Source organism: Vidua chalybeata, chromosome 5 (genome assembly GCF_026979565.1).
Source record: "Vidua chalybeata isolate OUT-0048 chromosome 5, bVidCha1 merged haplotype, whole genome shotgun sequence".
NCBI lineage: Eukaryota > Metazoa > Chordata > Aves > Passeriformes > Viduidae > Vidua > Vidua chalybeata.
In genome coordinates this window covers 16,929,280-16,950,930 of record NC_071534.1, presented here as the reverse complement: position 1 = coordinate 16,950,930, position 21,651 = coordinate 16,929,280, and the positions used below count along the sequence as shown (strand labels likewise).

The following is a 21,651-nucleotide window of genomic DNA, read 5'->3' as shown; positions in this document are numbered from 1 at the left end:
CCGGGAACACAGTGCTCCGGCCGGTCCTGGCCCGCGACAAAACGCAGCCCGGCACAACCAGCCTGGGCTGCCTACGGCAAACACACGCCAAACCACACACACACACACACACACACAGAGCCAGAGACAAGCACAGCCGCCCTTCCCTCTCCACTGGCACCGTGGCCACAGCATTTCAAGCCCTTTCTCGAGGCTGTGGGTGGCTCTGAAAAGAGCCTTTGGGTTTCGCTTGTGGGCTCCGGACGCTTCCGCCGCCTGGTTTACTTGCTCTTGGCTTTGTGACTCTCAGTCTTCTTGGGCAGCAGCACGGCCTGGATGTTGGGCAGCACGCCGCCCTGCGCGATGGTCACCTTGCCCAGCAGCTTGTTGAGCTCCTCGTCGTTGCGGATGGCGAGCTGCAGGTGGCGGGGGATGATGCGCGTCTTCTTGTTGTCGCGGGCCGCGTTGCCCGCCAGCTCCAGGATCTCGGCCGTCAGGTACTCCAGCACGGCCGCCAGGTACACGGGCGCGCCGGCGCCCACGCGCTCCGCGTAGTTGCCCTTGCGCAGCAGCCGGTGCACGCGGCCCACGGGGAACTGCAGCCCGGCCCGCGACGAGCGCGACTTGGCCTTGGCGCGCGCCTTGCCGCCCTGCTTCCCGCGCCCGGACATCTTCCCTCACTCGCTCGCTCGCTCTGCCGCCAAACTCCCGCCGCCACCGACAAACAGCACCGCCGTCACGGCAGCCTCAGGCCTCCGCCTTTATATCCCCTCCCTGCTCGCGGCCGCCGCCTCCTGATAGGCCGAGGCCCCCTATCGGGGCAGGCGCAGCCCAATGGCGCAGCGAATCTCACGCTGACCAATCGCGAGGGGCTCAGCGCCGAAAGGCTCCGCCCGCGCTCTCCACCCGGCCAATGACGAGCGGCGGCGGGCGGGCACGGCCCCGCCCACGGCAACCGCCGCTCCCGCCGCCGCCGCCCGGACCGGCGGGGCCGCGCTGCCCCGTCCCGCACCGTGTTCGCTCTCTCCCGTGTTTTAGTGTGCTTTTCAAGCCGCCGGGCTGCACAGAGCCGATCGGAAGGGCCGAGTCCATGAAATAAAGAGACAAAGAGAGACAGTGCGGCGTTGACCGTGAGGGGAGAAAAGGGAGACGGGGGGGGACACGCAAGGACTGACAAGGAAGCAATGCCCTCCCACATTTTAGGGGGACCTTATTTAAACAGGGGCTCTAAACTTAAAACCTAAACTGAATTTAAACCTTCAGCTACAAGCCTTGATTCCTAGCCATATCTTCTCGTTTCATAACTGCTTAATAAAATTTACATCTCAGTGTATTATCAATAAGGATTGAAAGCTCTGAATAATTTTTATTCTTGGACTGAAATTACTTATATAAAATCCCTTTTAAATTTTCCTTTCAAGTAGACATTTTCAACTACTTTTTTCCCGTTATATTTTGCATAATTCTGAGATATTTTAGGCTATCTAAATAAAGAGACTTAAAAAATACTTTCAAGGGAATTTTATTTTCTGGTTATCTCTGCACAAATATATCCACTAAAATAAAAGTGAAAATCTCTCACTTAAAATTGATAAAGTAGCTTAATAAGCAAGATGCAATTATAAGCTTGCATAATCTAAAAAAAGTTTTAAGGCTTGCGTGGCTTAATACTGAAGTTAAATTTCGTCAGTTAAAAACAATACCGTGTCTTAAAATTTTCGCAAATTGTGGTAGTAGACGTTATAGATTTTTACAAGAACAGAAAGCATTTAATAAGAACTGAGCCTGGAAATTGTAGGAGGTATCTGGTAAGGGCGGGAATTTAAAAATTTGAATCCACCAATGAAATTCAGCATCTACCCGTCTGCCTATCAGAGGATGCACCAGTGCTATAAATACTCCCCGAATACAAGCAGGCACACATTGCTGTAGTTGCTTAGTTCCTGGCTGCTTGCTATTTGGAGCGATGGCGCGCACGAAGCAGACGGCGCGGAAGTCGACGGGCGGCAAGGCGCCCCGCAAGCAGCTGGCCACCAAGGCTGCCCGCAAGAGCGCGCCGGCCACGGGCGGCGTCAAGAAGCCGCACCGCTACCGGCCCGGCACGGTGGCGCTGCGCGAGATCCGGCGCTACCAGAAGTCCACGGAGCTGCTGATCCGCAAGCTGCCCTTCCAGCGCCTGGTGCGCGAGATCGCGCAGGACTTCAAGACCGACCTGCGCTTCCAGAGCTCGGCCGTCATGGCGCTGCAGGAGGCCAGCGAGGCCTACCTGGTGGGGCTCTTCGAGGACACCAACCTGTGTGCCATCCACGCCAAGCGCGTCACCATCATGCCCAAGGACATTCAGCTGGCCCGCCGCATCCGCGGCGAGCGCGCCTGAGTTCCGAACTGCTGCAGCCCTTGCTGGCCGGCCATTCAGGCAACCCACGCAGACCCAAAGGCTCTTTTAAGAGCCACTACATGCACAATTAAAAGAGCTGTTGCGCTATCTTGAAACAAACGCGGTTTTAGTAGTTGCGTGAGGGACGAAGTTTCATGGTCTGGGAGGTGTCTTTAAAGAATCTTGGACTTTGGTAACAGCTGTTTCATGATACACAGAACAAGCCGCTAAAACTCAATATTTTAGGATTCGATTGTTAAATTTCCAATGAGCCCCGAGAATGTTTTACCTGTTCTGGAGCCAGATAGGTTTTTTGATTGCATCGGTTTTAGTTTTAGTTTTCAAAGCAGTGCTGAGCCCTTTTATTATGCATGTAGCGGCTGTTGCACTGCTCTTAAAAAAATTGTACGGTTTAGTGAATTCAGGGAGAAAATATTGGAAAGACACATATCAATAGAACTATAATTAGTCCCAAAGGGTATTCTGGAGGTACTACATGCACCCTAAATTAAGCTGCTTAGAAATGTATTGTGAGAAAACTTGTTTAGAAATACTAGGTACTGGAACTGAAAAAATGAAATGCCTCCCCACTGCTGTTACAAAACGTTACAACTCCTAGAGCCCAGTTTCCTTCCTCGTGCCCCATGCCCCATAAAACAGCGCTTAAACCAGTGCAACAGCTCTTTTATTTGTGCATGTAGTGGCTCTTAAAAGAGCCTTTGGGTCTGCGTGGGTTGCCTGAATGGCCGGCCAGCAAGGGCTGCAGCAGTTCGGAACTCAGGCGCGCTCGCCGCGGATGCGGCGGGCCAGCTGGATGTCCTTGGGCATGATGGTGACGCGTTTGGCGTGGATGGCACACAGGTTGGTGTCCTCGAAGAGCCCCACCAGGTAGGCCTCGCTGGCCTCCTGCAGCGCCATGACGGCCGAGCTCTGGAAGCGCAGGTCGGTCTTGAAGTCCTGCGCGATCTCGCGCACCAGGCGCTGGAAGGGCAGCTTGCGGATCAGCAGCTCCGTGGACTTCTGGTAGCGCCGGATCTCGCGCAGCGCCACCGTGCCGGGCCGGTAGCGGTGCGGCTTCTTGACGCCGCCCGTGGCCGGCGCGCTCTTGCGGGCAGCCTTGGTGGCCAGCTGCTTGCGGGGCGCCTTGCCGCCCGTCGACTTCCGCGCCGTCTGCTTCGTGCGCGCCATGGCCCAGCACCAGCACACAGCCGCTCGCGCGCACCACACCACAGCGCTCGCCAATCCAGCGGCTCCGCCGCGCCGCTATTTATAGCCCCGCGCTCGCGCCCGCGCGACACCGGCCGCCTGCCATTGGACGCTTCTCGGGAGCCCGGGAAAAGACCCCGCCTCCGGGGCGGGAAACGCGCCCTGGCCTCGCCCCGCCCCCGCCCCCTTCCAACAGCGGCTCGCAAGGCACAGGAGGGGCGGCCCCGGCCCCGGCCCCGGCCCCGGCAGCGCAGGCGAGCCGTGCGGTACGGTGTCGCTGCCCGAGCCTCGGGCTCGCCCTGTTTTTTCCAAAGCCGATCCGCTCGCATTCATTCCCGGCCTCGGGACCGCTGGCTAGAGCTGCCGCCGGCAGCCGCCTCCTTCCCCGAGGGCTCGCGGTTTCTTCCCGCTCAGTAGCCGCCTTCGGTTCAGGGCCGCGGCAGAAAGGCTGAAGGCGCAGGCGGCAGCCGACTTCCCTGGCCCCGCCGAGCTCTCCCGGCTGCCGCCCCGGCCCGCTGGAAGCGCCGCGTCCCTTGCCGGGAGCGCGCCCCGGAGAAGCGCGCGCTCGGGGCTGCGAGCCGCGAGCGCCGCCAATCAGCGCCGTGTCGGGAGGGGCGGGAGGCGGCCGGGCCCGCCCGCGGGGAGGCTCCGCGCAGTCCTCACTCAGGTCGGACCGAGCGCGGCAGCGGCGCGGCCCCGGCTCTGCCCGCCCGCCTCCAGCCCCGTCCGCGGCTCGGCGGCGGCGTGTACGGGGCGAGGGGAAACGGCCGTGGAGAGAGAGGGGCGGACGAAAGCCGGGAAAAAGCTACGCCGGGGAGCCTGTGCTAGGTGCTATCGCCTATGGCGGCTTATGCAATTCGGGGGCGAAAGCGCTTAATGATGGGAGGGAAGGAGGGACGGCGTTCATCTCGGATCCTTTTGCTCAAAACAAAATAACTAGAAGAAAAGAGCACAGGGTCGTCTGGAACTGCCTGTGTTTTGAATGCTCCCCATTCACACCGTCATCCATTCATGTATCTCAACAGGGAAGCACCACATACTAGCAGTCAGGAACAGATTTGTTTTGGCAGTTTTGGGACCACTGACTCCTTTCGTTTGTCTAACCCGCCACCCCTAAACCATGCATGTACCAAAAGCAGACTCCCATGGTTTTTCAAATGAATTATGGACGTTCAATTCTTCATTGAAGCAGATGTAGAGCACATCCTTTTACCTCAAACAATTCATGTCTCTCTTTCCTTACAATTTACAATGCTTCCACAACATTACCTCTGTTTTCCTGAAAAAAACCCCAAATGGGACAACAAAGTACAGATCACTATATCATCAGCTCTTTTATTGAAAAGATGCTCCAGGGCACAGAAGCACCTTACTTGGATCTGGTGTATTTGGTGAGAGCCTTGGTGGTCTCGGTGATGGATGTTGCTTTCCACTGCCAGCTACATGTTCCGTTCAGGTGCAGGGCAGTTTACGAAATAGGGTTGCTGGGCTCTGTTAGTTCTCATGGGCTGTAGAGAGATGTGGTCGCCATTGCCCCAGATCCATGTATGTGGATATTTGTGTTTTCTCACCATCAACATGCAGCGGTTTTCACGTGGCACAGAGGGGCAGGGACCCTGCGAGCACAGAGTGAAGCAATGTGTGTGCTCTCCGCAGGCGCCGAGGAATGTGTGTGTGTTGAGGAACAGCAAAGTGGAGTGTTTGCCATTTGAAGCACAGAGCGATGCGTTTGTCATTGGGAGAGGAGACACCCATGCCCCATCGGGCGCTGACTGAGGTTTGTGTCAGGCGCCTGCAGAGTGATGCCACTGTCGGGTGGCATGGGGCAGTGGGTGTATAGGGAAGCAGCAGAGTGCTGTGTCCGCTCATCAGGGAGCAGAATGAGCCCTCCGTCGGGGAGGACCGAATCAATGTATTAGCAGGTGCTGGTGCAGAAGGATCTGTTTGTTTGCTGGGCTCAGGAGGTGCCATATGTTGTAGGGAGCAGAGCAATGTATGAGTTGGGGGTGCGGAGGGCTCTGAGTGTCCGGATGTGGATCAAGGGCACTGAGCAATGTGTTTCTGGCAGCGGGTGGGGAGCATGTAGGAATGACAGCGCAGGGCGACTCATAGATATGGGATTGTCGTGTGCTGTCAGGCACAGTGATTTCTTTGTAAAAGAGTGCAAGTGATGTGGTTTCCTTCAGGAATGAGGTGATATGTGTGTAAATCGGCGGACAGTGATGTGTATGGGTGGGAGGAGTGGGATGAGGCCTGTGTCATAAGGAGGAGAGCGGTGAGTGTTTCAGGAAGCGCAGAGCAATGGCAGCACCATATGCAGGGCAATGTGTGCACCAGCGGTGAGGAGTGACGTGTGTGTCTGGAGGGTGCACGATGATATTGGCACCAGGGAGTGTAAATCTAATTTGTTTTTCTGGGTGCACTGTCTTTTTTAGGATCATAGAGCTATGTGTATGTTAGACACACACTGAGTGTATGTTTGCATATCGTTTGATGGTAAGCATATTATGGAACATTTAGAAAGTGAAGGATTTGTGCACTGAACAAAGCAGAGTACTGAAACACAGCAATGGGCTGTGGAGAGAAGAGGTCACTGTAATAAGTAGCCTGTGTTGGGACTCGAGAGCACTTGAAAGGAGACATCAGGTCTCCCTTTTCCCACCTCTTGACATGGGAGTGAATGTGTTGTGCAATTCACTAGATCATAATTTACCAGTTTCATCCTGTGTTTCTTCGGCTGAACTTATACAAGCTGTGACAGTGCAGCGAGAGGTGAAAACCTTCCACTTTTCCATGTTCCCGTTTGCCGAGCATGGCTCTGCCCTCTTTGTCTGAAGCTCACTTGGCAGTCGGACCATCCCCCGCTCAACCAAGGGAAGATGAACTGGTCACAGAGGTGCCCATCGCGATGAGGAGCTCAGCGACAGTGCTCTGCCTAAAGCCGCGACTCATTCCACTCTGCCTAAAGCCACAACTCGTTCCGCTCTGGCCGTGGTGCCTTGTCCTGCCACGCTCTGCCCGTGGCCGCACTCCCAGCTTCTCTCCGCTCCTGGCTTAACAACTGACATGTTAATTACACACACGTTCCCTTGACGAATTTGTATCTGTTTCATGTGGCTGCTCCTTTCCAAAAACATTGGTTTTAAGGGGGCCAATTACTCCCTGTTTCTTGAATCTCTGCAGGAAGCCCTTGAACTGTCATACTTATTGACCCCAAATTAACACTTAATGGGCTTCTGAGGTCTGTGCGGAAACAGAGGAGTCCCACAGTTGTACTCGTGTCCTGGAGCAGCTCCTTTCCCCGGCCGCTGCACCTTGGTTAGCCTGTCCTGTCCAGGTGGGACTGCCGGGGGCTGACAGGAAACCTGACCTTGCTTTTCCCCTTGGTACTAATTATCTGTCTTATCTGATTGTTGAGTGAAAAGCGATTTACGTGGAATTTTTCTAAGTGTGGGAACTGCTGAAATAAATGCCCTGTCCTATCTTGTGTGGAAATATTGCACTCCTCCTCAGATCCTCCCCGTGTCTCCATTTGTCGCTGCCGAAATCTGTGGAGTACAATACATATGGGAAATAGCCACAAATAGAGAAATCGTTTAGGGGAACCTGCGATGGCCAGGCCCAGGGCCGATTCGCAGTAGGACCAATCTGCTTGCTCATCAGCTGCTTTCACCACCTACATTTTCCCATGCTGGTCTGGCACACTCCATCTCCTCTCCACGACGGCTGCAGCTGCAGCTTTGGGCCCCGTGCACTCACACGGCCGTGGGAGGGATGTCTGGCCGGAGCAGGAGGGATCTGCACAGCCCAGAGTGAAGGGATGGCGCAGAGTTCTTCGTGTCCCTCCACTCCTTGAGGCACGGAGGAGTCTGTGCAGGCAGCACCGGGGCATCCAGGCACTGTTCCTTTCAGCAGTCCAAAGCCTCCTCCCAGCCTGCACAAAGGGCAGACTGTCGCTTGGGAGCACACTGCACCCCACCCCCTTCTGTCAGTGCCACACCTGTGCACAGATCTGGCCGTGAAGCCACACTTTGCCTAATCAACACATCAGTTACCACTATTTGATCTTCTGTGTTATCCTTCGCTTTCCAAGAACACTTTCATACAGTCTCTTAAGGTGAAAATATCTTGGCACGGGATGAGGGGAAAATTCCTCTTCTCAGTGCTGATACAAAGCTTTCTCTTCTCAAAACTATGGCAACCATCACTGACATAAACAAATATTTTACCAAACAGCTTAACACTTTTGCTTGCATATGATCTCAAAAAGTCTCATGGTCCCGGGATTTTGTTGTTGTTGTTGTTTCTGTTTTATGAGATTAAGAGAATCTAAACTCTTGATGGATCTTTGCAGACAGGTCATCTCTGCCACTGATTGCCTGTTACTGTCTTCTCCCTAATAGGCACTGATGGCTATGATATTTTGCATGGGGAATAAAGCTATGTGCCATCAAAAAAGGTAGTGAGTAACAGCTGAGATCACCACCAGAAGGCATGGTAAAAACAAAAGCAAAAGCCAAAAATCACCACTAACAAAAAAACCCTCAACCTACAAATACCCACAAAAACCAAAAAACCCTACAAACAAACAACCCCCCCCCCAAAAAAAAAAACTCAACAAACAAACAAAACCTCACCACCACAACAATAAAAAAAACATACCCTAAAAAAACCAATTCCAATCCAATTCCAAGCAGTATAAATCAGTTTTTCTTTGGGAGTTTCCTATCAAACTGCATTTGCAAGGAACAAAACTGTAAGAGCCCTCATACTTAGTTGGATGTCTTTCTAGAAAAATTTTTGTGAAGAGCTGTAAACGAGTAAGTTGAACTCATTGCTCAGGATGGTGTACCCACATGATATCAAGGAAATGGGAACAGCAAAGACAAAGAGAAACATTTGCACATTTCAGACAGGGATTTTAACACCCTTTTGTTCTTGTAAAATACTTTCTTTCCTGCAGAAGCAGCCCACAGAGATATTTGATCAGTCTGCTCCTCTCCTAACTTTTCCTGTGCTTTCAGATTTATGGAACAACTGATTCCCTGAACACAGAATGACATTTGGAAGGGAAGTTGGTCCCCATTGCCAGTTCCACATGATGGAAAATCTGACCCTGAGCCAGAAGTGCAGAGCAGAAATGCTTTATTCATCCCAGCAACAGTGTACAGTGTACAGTGTACAGATTCCATTGCAGTTCTCCTTGTGCTTCTGCATCCAAGAGGACTCTGTTCCCGTAAGGAAAACATACTTACTTCTTGTTGGTTGGACATTCTTTCTCCCTTTTCTTTGCCAGATGTGAAGGCAATTTGTTTTTCAAGTTTTCTCAAACTTGAAACTCTTCTCTTAAAACCTGCTGGTTTTAACACATTGACTTTGGGGTTGCATTCAGTCTCAGGTTTTACCTTCCATGTTGTGCCTGTGCACCTCTGACTCTGCTGGCTCCACTTTCCTGGCTCAACCTCACACCAACCCATTCCAGCAGACCTGCTCAGTGATCCAGGATGGTGTGGCAGTGCTCAGTCACTGTCACAGTCCCTGCCACAGTCACACTCACCATGTGCATTAAATATGGAAAAGAATTGTAGTAATTCAACTGATTGATTGATCTATCTGAATGGACTCTTGAAATTATCCTTTAACTAAGCTCAGAAGTTATCAAAAATGTTGTGGTCTGGAATGATCAAGGAACTATTTTTCTCTTGCTTTGAACCAAAATAAAGCTGTTGAAAAAATCTGAGTATTTGTGTGAGAAGGAAATTTAAAATAAAAGCAATTGTATCTGTGTAATGCCTAAATTTCCTGCCTGATGCCTACCAAAACTCTGCCCATGGATTTTTTATTTTAAGAGATTGGTTTTCTACCTGGGGCCTTTAAATCTCTATGAATACAAAAAGTTTTTTTCATGGGCAGGAGTCCTTTGCTGTAAACTGAACAGTATGTAATTATAAGTTCTTCCCTATTGAGACCTGAAGTTTTCTTACTCATGTAACAATGTATTGTGGTTCAGAATATCATGATAAATCAGTTTTTAAATAAAAATCATCATGCATGGACAAAAGATGTCTTTCAAATCACACAAATTCTGCAATAACATCAAGGGCAGGTTTGAGTTGCTGTGAGTAACTCTGTGACTTTAATTTGGGTGGTTTTTTTTTGTACCAGAAGCACCCAAAAGTCAGAATGAATTTGTATGTATGAAGTATCACTGCTCAGTAGCACAAGCATCAGGAAGGCCTTGAGAAAATATTGAAATTACTGTGCAGACTTAGGCAGCCCCAGGTGGAAAACATGGTAATGGGGCTTTGCAGCTACAGGCTTCATGCATGACTTGATCACCCTGTTTGAAGTATGCATATATAGGCTGCACCCCTGCCTCCTCAGCTGCATCTGTGAGATGGATGTCTCCATATTTCCTCCTGAGCAAACACTGAAAATCAGTCACAGTCACAGTTCACTCAGTGAGATTAATTACAAGACTGAAGTGCTGAAGTGGATGGCTATAAACTGTTCAGAAGGGTCAGGAAAGAAGGGTGGGGGCAGGTTTTCTTCTATGTAAAAACAAAAAAGTGGATTGATTGCAAAGAACTGTGTTAGAAAAACAGTGATGAACAGCTGAGAGCTTCTGGGTGCAAAACTAGAGGCCAAGCCAAAAAAGGAAACCTCATTGTCGATATTTACCACAGGCCACCCAAACAAAAGAAAGAGGATGGTGATGAAGCTTCTTTCTTCATCTACAGGTGCCTTCATATTCACAGGCTCCTGTTGGCGCACATCAGTCAACCTGACATCTGCACAGATGTGGCACAGAAAGCCAGGAGATATCCAGGAGATTCCCAGAGCATGTTGAAGATAATTTTTTATCCAGGTGAAAGAAAGTCCAACCGGAGGAGAAGCATTACTCAACCTGTTCTTGCCAACAAAAACCGACTAATTGAAGAGGTCAGGAATAGTTGTAACCTGGGCTGCTGCCTGAGCCCAGACCTATCACAGATTTGAGGGATATGGGCCAGGCAAACCAAAGAGACAAGATATTTAATTTAGTAAACATTCAATTGCTTAAGAAAATAGGACATGGAAGCCCCTTGGAAACTGCCCTCAGGGATCAAGGAGAAGGTTACTCAAGCCTGAGAATTATTTAAGGACATTTGCCCCATGGAGAAGGTGCACTTGATTCCCGCATGTAAGAAAGCAGGCTAGCAAGGGAGAAGACCAATATGGCTGAGTAAAGACCTTCTGGTCGAACTGAAGTGCAAGAAGTAAATGCACAGGCAGTGGAAGCAGGGACACATATCCTGGGAAGAATGCTGTCCAGATGTGTAGGGATAGAATCAGAAAATCTATAGTACATCTGTAACTGAATGTGGCAAGGGACGTGAAGAATAACGAGAGCTTCTGTAGGTACACTGACTAAAAGTGGAGGATGAAATAAAATGGGCCCCCCAATAAAAAGGACAGGAGATTTAGTGACTACTGGCATAGAGAAGACTGAGGTACCCCACAATTTTTTTGCCTCAGTTTTTACTGGCAGTCTCTTTCCCGTCTCCTAAGTCTGTGAAACTCAAGGCATAGACTAGGGGAACAAAGTCCCTCCCCTACTATAAGAAAAGATCAGGTTCAAGACTGTCTGACAAACGTGAATAAGCAGAAATCCATGGCACATAAGGGGATTAATCCCAGGATCTTCAGGGAATTAACAGATATAGTTGCAATTCAGATACTGTATAATATTTTCATCAATAACAGAGTGAGATCGAGTGCACCCTCAGCAAGTTTGTGGGCGACACCACACTCAGTGGGGCCATTGATTCACTGGAAAGAAAGGATACCACGCAGAGGGACCTTGACAGGCTTGAGGAGTTGGACCCACGTGAACCTCATGAAGCTCAACAATGTCAAATGCATGGCCCTGCACGCAGGTCAGAGCCATTCCAAGTATCAGTACAGACTGTAGGATGAACTGATTGCAAGTAGCCCTGCATAGAAAGACTCAGAGATATGGGAAGATGAAAATTTGGACAAGAGGTGGCAATGTGCATTTGCTGCTCAGAAAGCCAGTGGTATCCTGGGCTGCATAAAAAAGAAAGCACAGCTAGCAGGTTGAGGGAAGTGATTCTCTTCATTCATTCCACTCCAATGAGACCTTACCTGGAGAACTGCATCCACCTCTGGGGTCCCTAGTACAAGAAAGACTTGGTGGAGGTCCACAGGAGAGCCATGGTAATGATCAGGGACCTAGAACACCTCTCTCATGAAGAAAGGCTGGGAGAGCAGTGGTTGTTACCCCTGGAGAAGACAAGGCTCTGGGCAGACATCAGTGCAGCCTTTTGATATATGAAGAGCTCTTATAAGAAAGACAGAGAAAGACTTTTCACCAGGGCTTGTAGTGGCAGGGCAAGGGGCAAGGTTTTAAAAGTGAAAGTTAGATTTAGGTAGGTTCCAGGAAGAAATTTTTCATTATGAAAGTGGTAGGACAAGAGAAGTTGTTGATGCCTTCATTGGAAGATTTCCAAGCCATGTGGCATACGTCTTTGAGCAACCTGGTCTAGTGAAAGATGTCTTTGCCCATGACAATGATGTTGGTCTAGAAAATCTTTGAAGGACCCTTCCAACACAAATCATGCTATGATTCTGTAGTGCACCAAATCACATGGGCTCATAGGAAGGACCTTCCTGAAAGCATTGATCCATACCAGAACAGGAGAAAAGGGAGTTTTTGAATTCCTGACTGAACTTTGGAACAATTTCATAGAATCATAGCATTATGAAATAGGCTGAGTTGGATGGGATCCATCAGATCCATCAGATCCTGGCCATATTCAGGGCATGCCAAGAGTCACACCATGTGGCTGAGTGTGCTGTCCAAATGCTTCTTGAGCTCTGTCAGGCTGGTGCTGTGACCACTTCCCTGTGGAGCCTGATCCAGTGCCCAAACACCCTCTGGGTGAAGAACCTTTTTCCTGACATCCAACCTAAACCTCCCCTGACTTAGCTTCATGGCATTTCCTTGAATCCTGTCACTGGTCACAGGAGTGCAGAAATCAGTGCTTGCCTCTCCTCTTCCCCTCATGAGGAAGCTGGAGACTGTAATGAGGTCTCTCTTCAGTTTTCTCTTCTCCAGGCTGAGCAGGCCAAGTGACCTCAGCTGCTCCTTGTACAGCTTCCCCTCCAGAGCCTACACCATCCTCGTGGCCCTTCTGCAGATGCTATCTAATCACATAATGTCATATAGTGTGGCACCAAAACTGCACACAGCACTCGAGGTGAGGCCAACCAGTGCACAGCAGAGGGGACAATCCCCTCCCTTGCCCAAGCTGGTGATGCTGTGCCTGATGTCCCCCAGGACAGGGTTGGCCCTCCTGGCTCCCAGGGCACTGCTGGCTCATGTCCAGCTTGCCATCAACCAAGACTTCCAGGTGCCTTTCCGTGGCACTGCTTTCCAGTGTCTCGTTCCCCAGTCTGTACACACAACCAGGATTGCCCTGTCTCAGATGCAGGTTCCAGCACTTGCCCTTGTTAAATTTTGCATGGTTCGATTGCCAGTCTCTCTAATCTGTCAAGGTCTCTCTGCAGGGCCTCTCTGCACTTGAGGGAGTTGACAACTCCTCCCAGTTTAGTATCAATGGCAAGCTTGGTGTTCCTTTGAGCCCTGCATCCAAGTTGCTAATGAAGATGTTGAAGAGAATTGGGTGAGGATGGAGGCCTGCAGAACCCCCCTAGTGACAGCCTGATGTTACCCCAGTCACTGTAACTCTTTGTGCCTGAGTGTGAGAACCAGTCTGGCCGACATATCAAGCCCCGGTTCCCTGCAGAAGGGAGTGTCTGATTACAATTACACTTCTTTTCCTCAAAACAGAGGAGGTCTTGATGTGGGGTACAGATTATGTTGTTTCAGGGGGCCCCTCTGTCCCAGAAGGGCTCACCTCATCACTTGTCTGGCCTTCTACTTCCAGGGCCTCATGCCTGTTGTAGAAGGCACCAGTCCTACTTGTTATGTGTTCGGAAGGAGGAGGAAGCTTCCTCCTGGTCCTCCACTTCCAAATATCTTTGTCCACTGTATTCAGAAAGTGTTCTGTAACCAGAAGGATCAAGGAAGTCACTACCTGTGCTCCTGATCGTTCAAGCAATCAGCCCAAGGCTGATTGGTATTTAATAAATGGTCTGTTAGCTTGACAACTTTTTAAAGGGGAAAATAGAAGACAGATGTCATTTTGCTTTTACTGAGTACATCATAATATTCGAAGCAATTATTTTTTTAAAGTAAGTTCACCCATTAATTACAGGAATTAAACTTATTTCTCTTTCCCTCCTCCACCTGAAAATCTTTGCAAGATCTCTTTCCATTTCCTTCTTTGCTTAGCCTAAAACTGTCTATTATTGTGAAAAACAAAATAATAAAAGTCCACATAGGTGGTCAAAATTTTGGAGGGCCAGGAAAAGTAACTTTTAGGAAAGCACATAGAATGTTCCAGGAATGTGCTGCTACATCAGGTATTTGGAAGTAGGATAGAGGCCTAGCCTAAACACAGGAAATTGCATTTGCAAAGGTTCAAAATAATTTAAAGGTAAAGGAGCTAGTGACTCTGAGTTATTAGAATGAATTAAGATACAGAATTTGAAGGAAATTTGTATGCTACAGAATTATCACCCAGAAATTTCTCCCCAGCGGTGTGTATCCTTCCCAAGAGATTCACTTCTGGGCCAATGTAGTTCACAACCCAAAATTCACAGTGGAGGATTCAGCAGGTGAAACTACCACGAAATATAGCACCAGGAGAAAACCAAATCCACATCATCTTGTTTTTATCCTCTCTCACATGATGTTTTTCTGCTGTTTGTCTTCCCTAAAAAAAAAAGCTTCTCTGAAATGCCACCACATCTCTTGACTGTCTTTAAGTACACCCCAGTCAAGATAACCTAGCATCACTGACAAGTTCATAAAACTGACCCCACCAAAATCAAAACTTTACAAGACAGTGTGTGATATTTTATTACCAAAATATAAAGTGAAAGAAGTCAAATAATTGCATTTACAATCATGTGAATCCACCACCTGGGTTTCCAATTCTTTCCCACGGTGTACTACAAATGTTCAAACATGACTATCCCATTGCTATCCAACTCATCTCAAGAAAAATAATTTTTATGAATTCTTATTTATCCCACATCACAATAGTCATACACTGGAAAAAGGCACACCATTGCTTCTCTCAGCAGTTCTCAGGAGAAAATTGTTTGCCTAAGTCATTTGAATTACATTATTTTATTATAGAAATGCCTGCAGCTTTATGTCTGTTTTTCATAACAAAAACATGTACATTGTATTTTGATTTTATTTTATTTTTCTTTTTGTAAAATTGGTGTTTGTGGCTGACAAGATTCCTGAATTATAATGTAAAAGTAAGCAGAAAAATAAACACTGCCTTAAAATAAGAACATACAAATGAAAAGGTTTATCTATTTTGCATGATGAAAATAAGCATTTTGGACAAAAAACTGGGCATATAGTTCATTAAAATAATAATACAGAGAAAGAAAACAGAAAACACAGGGGGACAGAGAAGCAACTATATGTATGTATCTATATGTATGTATAAGTATTCCAGGATTTTAAAGATAGCTGATTACTTAAGAGAGATGCTTTTCAGATTAATGCTTCTAGTGAAAATTGTCTTTTTTTTCTTTTTACCAAGTCCTTACTAGAGCTAAATACTGCACTATGTCCAAAGGTTTCATTATTTTGAAGAGATGAAGTTATGATATGGAAAACAACTCATAATCCAGATACAGAGCCGAGTGACTACCATGTATTACTTGCATCTTTTCAAAGCTAATTTACACTAAGATAAGGTCTTGAGATTACCCCCATTTTGCAGAACCTCAATGAAAAACCCTCTCAGAAACATGTTTCCGATGTCACTGGGGCAGTAGTGTCACACGCAAAGTTTTAATTCAAAAGGAGAAATAAAAATCTTATGTTACAGCTCTGAGTGCAATCCCCAAACTCGGGGAATATTGGGTTGCCTAAAACTCACTTAAAGTCTGGGCTGAAAGAAACGTCACAAGACAAAAAAATTCTCCGTCCTCAGCAAGAATGGTAAGAAACGGGGCGCCGCGGTCCAGTTTTTGTTAAGCAAAAGCGGTTTATTTGGGAGGCCAGAAACACGAGGCGGGCGGCAGGGAGCGGGGCAGGGGCCGGGCGGCTCGGGAGCGCACCAATCAGCGCCCGCCGCGCTGCTATAAATGGAGGCGCTGCCGGGGCCGCCGCACTCGCGCCCCGCCGCCATGGCCGAGACCGCGCCCGCCCCCGCCGCTGAGGCAGCGCCCGCCGCCCCGGCCCCCGCCGCCAAGGCGGCCGCCAAGAAGCCGAAGAAGGCGGCGAGCGGCTCCAAAGCCCGCAAGCCCGCGGGGCCCAGCGTCACCGAGCTGATCACCAAGGCCGTGTCCGCCTCCAAGGAGCGCAAGGGGCTCTCCCTCGCCGCGCTCAAGAAGGCGCTGGCCGCCGGCGGCTACGATGTGGAGAAGAACAACAGCCGCATCAAGCTGGGGCTCAAGAGCCTCGTCAGCAAGGGCACCCTGGTGCAGACCAAGGGCACCGGCGCCTCCGGCTCCTTCCGTCTCAGCAAGAAACCCGGGGAAGTGAAAGAAAAAGCTCCGAAAAAGAAAACTTCGGTAGCTAAGGTTAAAAAGCCAGCAGCAAAGAAGCCCGCCAGCGCTGCTAAGAAGCCCAAGAAGGTGGTGACAGCAAAGAGCCCCAAAAAAGCCAAGAAGCCAGCAGCCAAGAAGGTAGCCAAGAGCCCCAAGAAAGTAACAAAGGCTGCAAAACCCAAGAAGGTGGTGGTAGCAGCCAAGAGCCCGGCTAAGGCGAAAGCGGTGAAGCCCAAAGCGGCCAAGCCAAAAGCTGCAAAGGCAAAAGTGGCTAAGGCAAAGAAGGCAGCACCCAAAAAGAAGTAAGCCCTTGGCTGAGCTAGTCTTGCTCTTCATTTAACCCAACGGCTCTTTTAAGAGCCACCCACATTTTCTTAAAAAGTGCTGAAATTACATGTGTAAGTGCAAAAATTAATATAAAGTTCGAAGTTAATTAACATGGCAGCTTTAGAGAAAAAAGCCTTTGCGGGGGAGCATGCAAATTCATACATAATTTTTCAGCATCAAAAAGCAGAAACAGTTCATGAGACATTTTCATGATATTAAGTTAGAGCAGTTGATGAACTTGGAAGCTTTAGAAAATTCCCTGTGAAAGAAGTTTGCCTTTACAAAAAGCCTTTGTGATAGTATGCCTCAGTGTCTAGTGGGGGCAGTTTCTGCTTAAACCCATGTACAAGATTAGGATGGTCAAAGAAGGGGCGCTAATAAAAACCGTTACACTTGGTCAGTTTTACCAATGCTTAGAAGAAATTCAGCCCTTCAATGAGGAAATGGGTGGCTCTTAAAAGAGCCTTTGGGTTTCTCTGGGTTAAACTTCGCAGCCTTTATTCTTCGGCGCTTACTTGGTTTTAGCCTTGTGGCTGTCGGTCTTCTTGGGCAGCAGCACGGCCTGGATGTTGGGCAGCACGCCGCCCTGCGCGATGGTCACCTTGCCCAGCAGCTTGTTGAGCTCCTCGTCGTTGCGGATGGCGAGCTGCAGGTGGCGGGGGATGATGCGCGTCTTCTTGTTGTCGCGGGCCGCGTTGCCCGCCAGCTCCAGGATCTCGGCCGTCAGGTACTCCAGCACGGCCGCCAGGTACACGGGCGCGCCGGCGCCCACGCGCTCCGCGTAGTTGCCCTTGCGCAGCAGCCGGTGCACGCGGCCCACGGGGAACTGCAGCCCGGCCCGCGACGAGCGCGACTTGGCCTTGGCGCGCGCCTTGCCGCCCTGCTTCCCGCGCCCGGACATCGCAGCGACTCAGCAGCAGCAGCAGCAGCAGCAGCGACCGCAACAAACCCTGAAAAAAAGAGCGAACTCCGAGCCGGGCTCATCGCCTGCCTTATATACAAGTCGGGCGGATCGGCAGCGCCGCTTGTGATTGGCTGCTAGAGAGGACTCGTTCCACAGCCAATGGAAAAGCGAATCGAGATCTGGCCAATAGCGAACCCCGGCGCCGTGCTCGGAGCTGAAGGCGAGCCAATAGCGACGCGGCGATGTCGGCGGCAGCGGTATAAAGGCGGCTGCCGAAGCAGTGCCGCAGCTGTGAGCTGTTGGTCGCTGCGTTTGCGAGTGAGGGAGCTGCGGTCGCTGCGATGCCCGAGCCGGCCAAGTCCGCCCCCGCGCCCAAGAAGGGCTCCAAGAAGGCGGTGACCAAGACGCAGAAGAAGGGCGACAAGAAGCGCAAGAAGAGCCGCAAGGAGAGCTACTCCATCTACGTGTACAAGGTGCTGAAGCAGGTGCACCCCGACACGGGCATCTCGTCCAAGGCCATGGGCATCATGAATTCCTTCGTCAACGACATCTTCGAGCGCATCGCGGGCGAGGCGTCGCGCCTGGCGCACTACAACAAGCGCTCCACCATCACGTCGCGGGAGATCCAGACGGCCGTGCGCCTGCTGCTGCCCGGCGAGCTGGCCAAGCACGCCGTGTCCGAGGGCACCAAGGCTGTCACCAAGTACACCAGCTCCAAGTAGGCGGTTTCTGCGTCCTTTTTCCGATATTTTTAACCCAAAGGCTCTTTTAAGAGCCACCCACCTTCTCAGTAAAAGAGCTGATCCTGCGGCGAATTCTTGTCCCGTATATTTTCTTCATTAAAGGGAGGCTGGGAGGGAAGTGCACTTTAATGGTGTAAAACTAGTAATCTTAAAAAGGAAAGCGCATTTTAAAGTGCGGTAAACTTGGACTATGTCCTGCGTCTCTTAGGAGCCCACTTTACGTGCGTGTACACTGCAGGATTGGTGTGTAAGAAAATTAACGATTTCAGTCTCAAACGCCAAAATGAGTCTTCTGGCCATGGGTATGTGGTGTTTTCCGGTTAAGCCCCGCTAACGGAGAAAAAAAAAACCAGCACGCCTGTTCTTTTAATGCCTGAATTGGATGCATTAAAGGACAGGCAGTTCCCGCTGTCTTGTGCTCTTGTTTTCTTGTTCTTTGTTTATGAGTAAAAAGATCCGGGATGGTTAGTCGCTCTTCTTCACTACCCGTAAAATGTGTTTTCGCAGGTGACCCGGTAAAGAAAAGTGGGATGATGCTCTGCATTTTCGCCCCCGAACTGCACAGTCCTGCATGGGCACTACCACCTAGCACAGGCTCCCCGGCGTAGCTTTTTCCCGGCTTTCGTACTCCCCTCTCTCTCCACGGCCGTTTCCCCGCGCCCCGTACACGCCGCCGCCGAGCCGCGGACGGGGCTGGAGGCGGGCGGGCAGAGCCGGGGCCGCGCCGCTGCCGCGCTCGGTCCGACCTGAGTGAGGACTGCGCGGAGCCTCCCCGCGGGCGGGCCCGGCCGCCTCCCGCCCCTCCCGACACGGCGCTGATTGGCGGCGCTCGCGGCTCGCAGCCCCGAGCGCGCGCTTCTCCGGGGCGCGCTCCCGGCAAGGGACGCGGCGCTTCCAGCGGGCCGGGGCGGCAGCCGGGAGAGCTCGGCGGGGCCAGGGAAGTCGGCTGCCGCCTGCGCCTTCAGCCTTTCTGCCGCGGCCCTGAACCGAAGGCGGCTACTGAGCGGGAAGAAACCGCGAGCCCTCGGGGAAGGAGGCGGCTGCCGGCGGCAGCTTTAGCCAGCGGTCCCGAGGCCGGGAATGAATGCGAGCGGAGCGGCTTTGGAAAAAACAGGGCGAGCCCGAGGCTCGGGCAGCGACACCGTACCGCACGGCTCGCCTGCGCTGCCGGGGCCGGGGCCGGGGCCGCCCCTCCTGTGCCTTGCGAGCCGCTGTTGGAAGGGGGCGGGGGCGGGGCGAGGCCAGGGCGCGTTTCCCGCCCCGGAGGCGGGGTCTTTTCCCGGGCTCGCGAGAAGCGTCCAATGGCAGGCGGCCGGTGTCGCGCGGGCGCGAGCGCGGGGCTATAAATAGCGGCGCGGCGGAGCCGCTGGATTGGCGAGCGCTGTGGTGTGGTGCGCGCGAGCGGCTGTGTGCTGGTGCTGGGCCATGGCGCGCACGAAGCAGACGGCGCGGAAGTCGACGGGCGGCAAGGCGCCCCGCAAGCAGCTGGCCACCAAGGCTGCCCGCAAGAGCGCGCCGGCCACGGGCGGCGTCAAGAAGCCGCACCGCTACCGGCCCGGCACGGTGGCGCTGCGCGAGATCCGGCGCTACCAGAAGTCCACGGAGCTGCTGATCCGCAAGCTGCCCTTCCAGCGCCTGGTGCGCGAGATCGCGCAGGACTTCAAGACCGACCTGCGCTTCCAGAGCTCGGCCGTCATGGCGCTGCAGGAGGCCAGCGAGGCCTACCTGGTGGGGCTCTTCGAGGACACCAACCTGTGTGCCATCCACGCCAAGCGCGTCACCATCATGCCCAAGGACATCCAGCTGGCCCGCCGCATCCGCGGCGAGCGCGCATAAACCTTTTTAGTATTGGGCCACCTGTTTTGAGAAAGTTATTTTAAGACAACACAAAGGCTCTTTTAAGAGCCACTACACGCACAATAAAAGGAGCTGTACCACTTTGAGGTTTTTTACAAATATGTAGTGAAAGTAGATAAAGTGTTGCATTTCCTATATTTATATTTTGCCATGCGTCCGAGGATTGTCTTTCCGTTACAGGGAAGTGTATAACGTTTTATAAGCTCGAAAGTAGGATCGCAACTGTTAAAATCGGGCGAAACCTTGGGGAGAAAAAAAACACTATGGAACAAAGGGAACTGAACTGCCCTCTCAGTCCGTGCGTGTCCCCCCCGTCCCCCTTTTCTCCCCTCACAGTCACCGCCGCACTGTCTCTCTTTGTCTCTTTATTTCATGGACTCGGCCCTCCCGATCGGCTCTGTGCAGCCCGGCGGCTTGAAAAGCACACTAAAACACGGGAGAGAGCGAACGCGGTGCGGGACGGGGCAGCGCGGCCCCGCCGGTCCGGGCGGCGGCGGCGGGAGCGGCGGTTGCCGTGGGCGGGGCCGTGCCCGCCCGCCGCCGCTCGTCATTGGCCGGGTGGAGAGCGTGGGCGGAGCCTTTCGGCGCTGAGCCCCTCGCGATTGGTCAGCGTGAGATTCGCTGCGCCATTGGGCTGCGCCTTCCCCGATAGGGGGTCTCGGCCTATCAGGAGGCGGCGGCCGCGCGCAGGGAGGGGATATAAAGGCGGAGGCCTGAGGCTGCCGTGACGGCGGTGCTGTTTGTCGGTGGCGGCGGGAGTTTGGCGGCAGAGCGAGCGAGCGAGTGAGGGAAGATGTCCGGGCGCGGGAAGCAGGGCGGCAAGGCGCGCGCCAAGGCCAAGTCGCGCTCGTCGCGGGCCGGGCTGCAGTTCCCCGTGGGCCGCGTGCACCGGCTGCTGCGCAAGGGCAACTACGCGGAGCGCGTGGGCGCCGGCGCGCCCGTGTACCTGGCGGCCGTGCTGGAGTACCTGACGGCCGAGATCCTGGAGCTGGCGGGCAACGCGGCCCGCGACAACAAGAAGACGCGCATCATCCCCCGCCACCTGCAGCTCGCCATCCGCAACGACGAGGAGCTCAACAAGCTGCTGGGCAAGGTGACCATCGCGCAGGGCGGCGTGCTGCCCAACATCCAGGCCGTGCTGCTGCCCAAGAAGACTGAGAGTCACAAAGCCAAGAGCAAGTAAACCAGGCGGCGGAAGCGTCCGGAGCCCACAAGCGAAACCCAAAGGCTCTTTTCAGAGCCACCCACAGCCTCGAGAAAGGGCTTGAAATGCTGTGGCCACGGTGCCAGTGGAGAGGGAAGGGCGGCTGTGCTTGTCTCTGGCTCTGTGTGTGTGTGTGTGGTTTGGCGTGTGTTGGCCGTAGGCAGCCTGGGCTGGTTGTGCCGGGCTGCGTTTTGTCGCGGGCCGGGACCGGCCGGAGCACTGTGTTCCCGGCCCGCAGGGAGCTGCTCTGTGCCGGGGCGAGCGCGGGCGGAGGGGAGAACGGAATGTCCCGGAGCCAATCGTGGCCTGCGCGGGCTTTTGGAAATGGCGCGGGCGCCGAACCCTCCCCGGCCGTGGACCCGCGCTCCCGCGGGCGGCAACGGCGGCCGGAAGAGCAAAGAGCCCC

General features: G+C 52.3%; 9 protein-coding genes across 9 annotated transcripts in view; 5 read left to right on the top strand and 4 right to left on the bottom strand.

The window, feature by feature from the left end:
- Positions 1-107: 107 nt before the first annotated feature.
- On the bottom strand, positions 108-650 carry LOC128788964 (histone H2A type 2-C). Its single transcript, XM_053944336.1, has one exon. The coding sequence runs from the start codon at positions 648-650 to the stop codon at positions 261-263; it is 390 nt and encodes a 129-aa protein (XP_053800311.1). The 3' UTR covers positions 108-260.
- Positions 651-1,916: 1,266 nt separating this feature from the next.
- LOC128788958 (histone H3) lies at positions 1,917-2,732 on the top strand. The gene has a single exon (XM_053944328.1). It carries the CDS (start codon positions 1,946-1,948, stop codon positions 2,354-2,356), a length of 411 nt encoding a protein of 136 aa, XP_053800303.1. The 5' UTR covers positions 1,917-1,945; the 3' UTR covers positions 2,357-2,732.
- A 264-nt stretch (positions 2,733-2,996) lies between these two features.
- LOC128788959 (histone H3) lies at positions 2,997-3,629 on the bottom strand. The gene has a single exon (XM_053944329.1). The coding sequence runs from the start codon at positions 3,542-3,544 to the stop codon at positions 3,134-3,136; it is 411 nt and encodes a 136-aa protein (XP_053800304.1). The 5' UTR covers positions 3,545-3,629; the 3' UTR covers positions 2,997-3,133.
- A 2,675-nt stretch (positions 3,630-6,304) lies between these two features.
- SMCO3 (single-pass membrane protein with coiled-coil domains 3) overlaps positions 6,305-21,651 on the bottom strand; it is a 118,448-nt gene continuing 103,101 nt past the window's right edge. The window contains exon 4 of the transcript XR_008431274.1: positions 6,305-6,314. The gene's annotated coding sequence lies outside the window, so the exon portion shown is untranslated. The remainder of the gene's footprint in view (positions 6,315-21,651) is intronic.
- Positions 15,848-16,887, top strand: LOC128788947 (histone H1.11L-like). Its single transcript, XM_053944315.1, has one exon. It carries the CDS (start codon positions 15,848-15,850, stop codon positions 16,514-16,516), a length of 669 nt encoding a protein of 222 aa, XP_053800290.1. The 3' UTR covers positions 16,517-16,887.
- LOC128788966 (histone H2A-like) lies at positions 16,982-17,502 on the bottom strand. Its single transcript, XM_053944338.1, has one exon. It carries the CDS (start codon positions 17,436-17,438, stop codon positions 17,049-17,051), a length of 390 nt encoding a protein of 129 aa, XP_053800313.1. The 5' UTR covers positions 17,439-17,502; the 3' UTR covers positions 16,982-17,048.
- Positions 17,721-18,256, top strand: LOC128788972 (histone H2B 1/2/3/4/6). Its single transcript, XM_053944343.1, has one exon. The coding sequence runs from the start codon at positions 17,783-17,785 to the stop codon at positions 18,161-18,163; it is 381 nt and encodes a 126-aa protein (XP_053800318.1). The 5' UTR covers positions 17,721-17,782; the 3' UTR covers positions 18,164-18,256.
- Positions 19,082-20,127, top strand: LOC128788955 (histone H3). The gene has a single exon (XM_053944324.1). The coding sequence runs from the start codon at positions 19,610-19,612 to the stop codon at positions 20,018-20,020; it is 411 nt and encodes a 136-aa protein (XP_053800299.1). The 5' UTR covers positions 19,082-19,609; the 3' UTR covers positions 20,021-20,127.
- On the top strand, positions 20,835-21,405 carry LOC128788965 (histone H2A type 2-C). The gene has a single exon (XM_053944337.1). The coding sequence runs from the start codon at positions 20,835-20,837 to the stop codon at positions 21,222-21,224; it is 390 nt and encodes a 129-aa protein (XP_053800312.1). The 3' UTR covers positions 21,225-21,405.

Coding starts and splice junctions, on each gene's coding strand:
- LOC128788965 (XM_053944337.1), top strand. CDS start 20,835: ATGTCCGGGCGCGGGAAGCAGGGCGGCAAGGCGCGCGCCAAGGCCAAG.
- LOC128788972 (XM_053944343.1), top strand. CDS start 17,783: ATGCCCGAGCCGGCCAAGTCCGCCCCCGCGCCCAAGAAGGGCTCCAAG.
- LOC128788955 (XM_053944324.1), top strand. CDS start 19,610: ATGGCGCGCACGAAGCAGACGGCGCGGAAGTCGACGGGCGGCAAGGCG.
- LOC128788966 (XM_053944338.1), bottom strand. CDS start 17,438: ATGTCCGGGCGCGGGAAGCAGGGCGGCAAGGCGCGCGCCAAGGCCAAG.
- LOC128788959 (XM_053944329.1), bottom strand. CDS start 3,544: ATGGCGCGCACGAAGCAGACGGCGCGGAAGTCGACGGGCGGCAAGGCG.
- LOC128788947 (XM_053944315.1), top strand. CDS start 15,848: ATGGCCGAGACCGCGCCCGCCCCCGCCGCTGAGGCAGCGCCCGCCGCC.
- LOC128788958 (XM_053944328.1), top strand. CDS start 1,946: ATGGCGCGCACGAAGCAGACGGCGCGGAAGTCGACGGGCGGCAAGGCG.
- LOC128788964 (XM_053944336.1), bottom strand. CDS start 650: ATGTCCGGGCGCGGGAAGCAGGGCGGCAAGGCGCGCGCCAAGGCCAAG.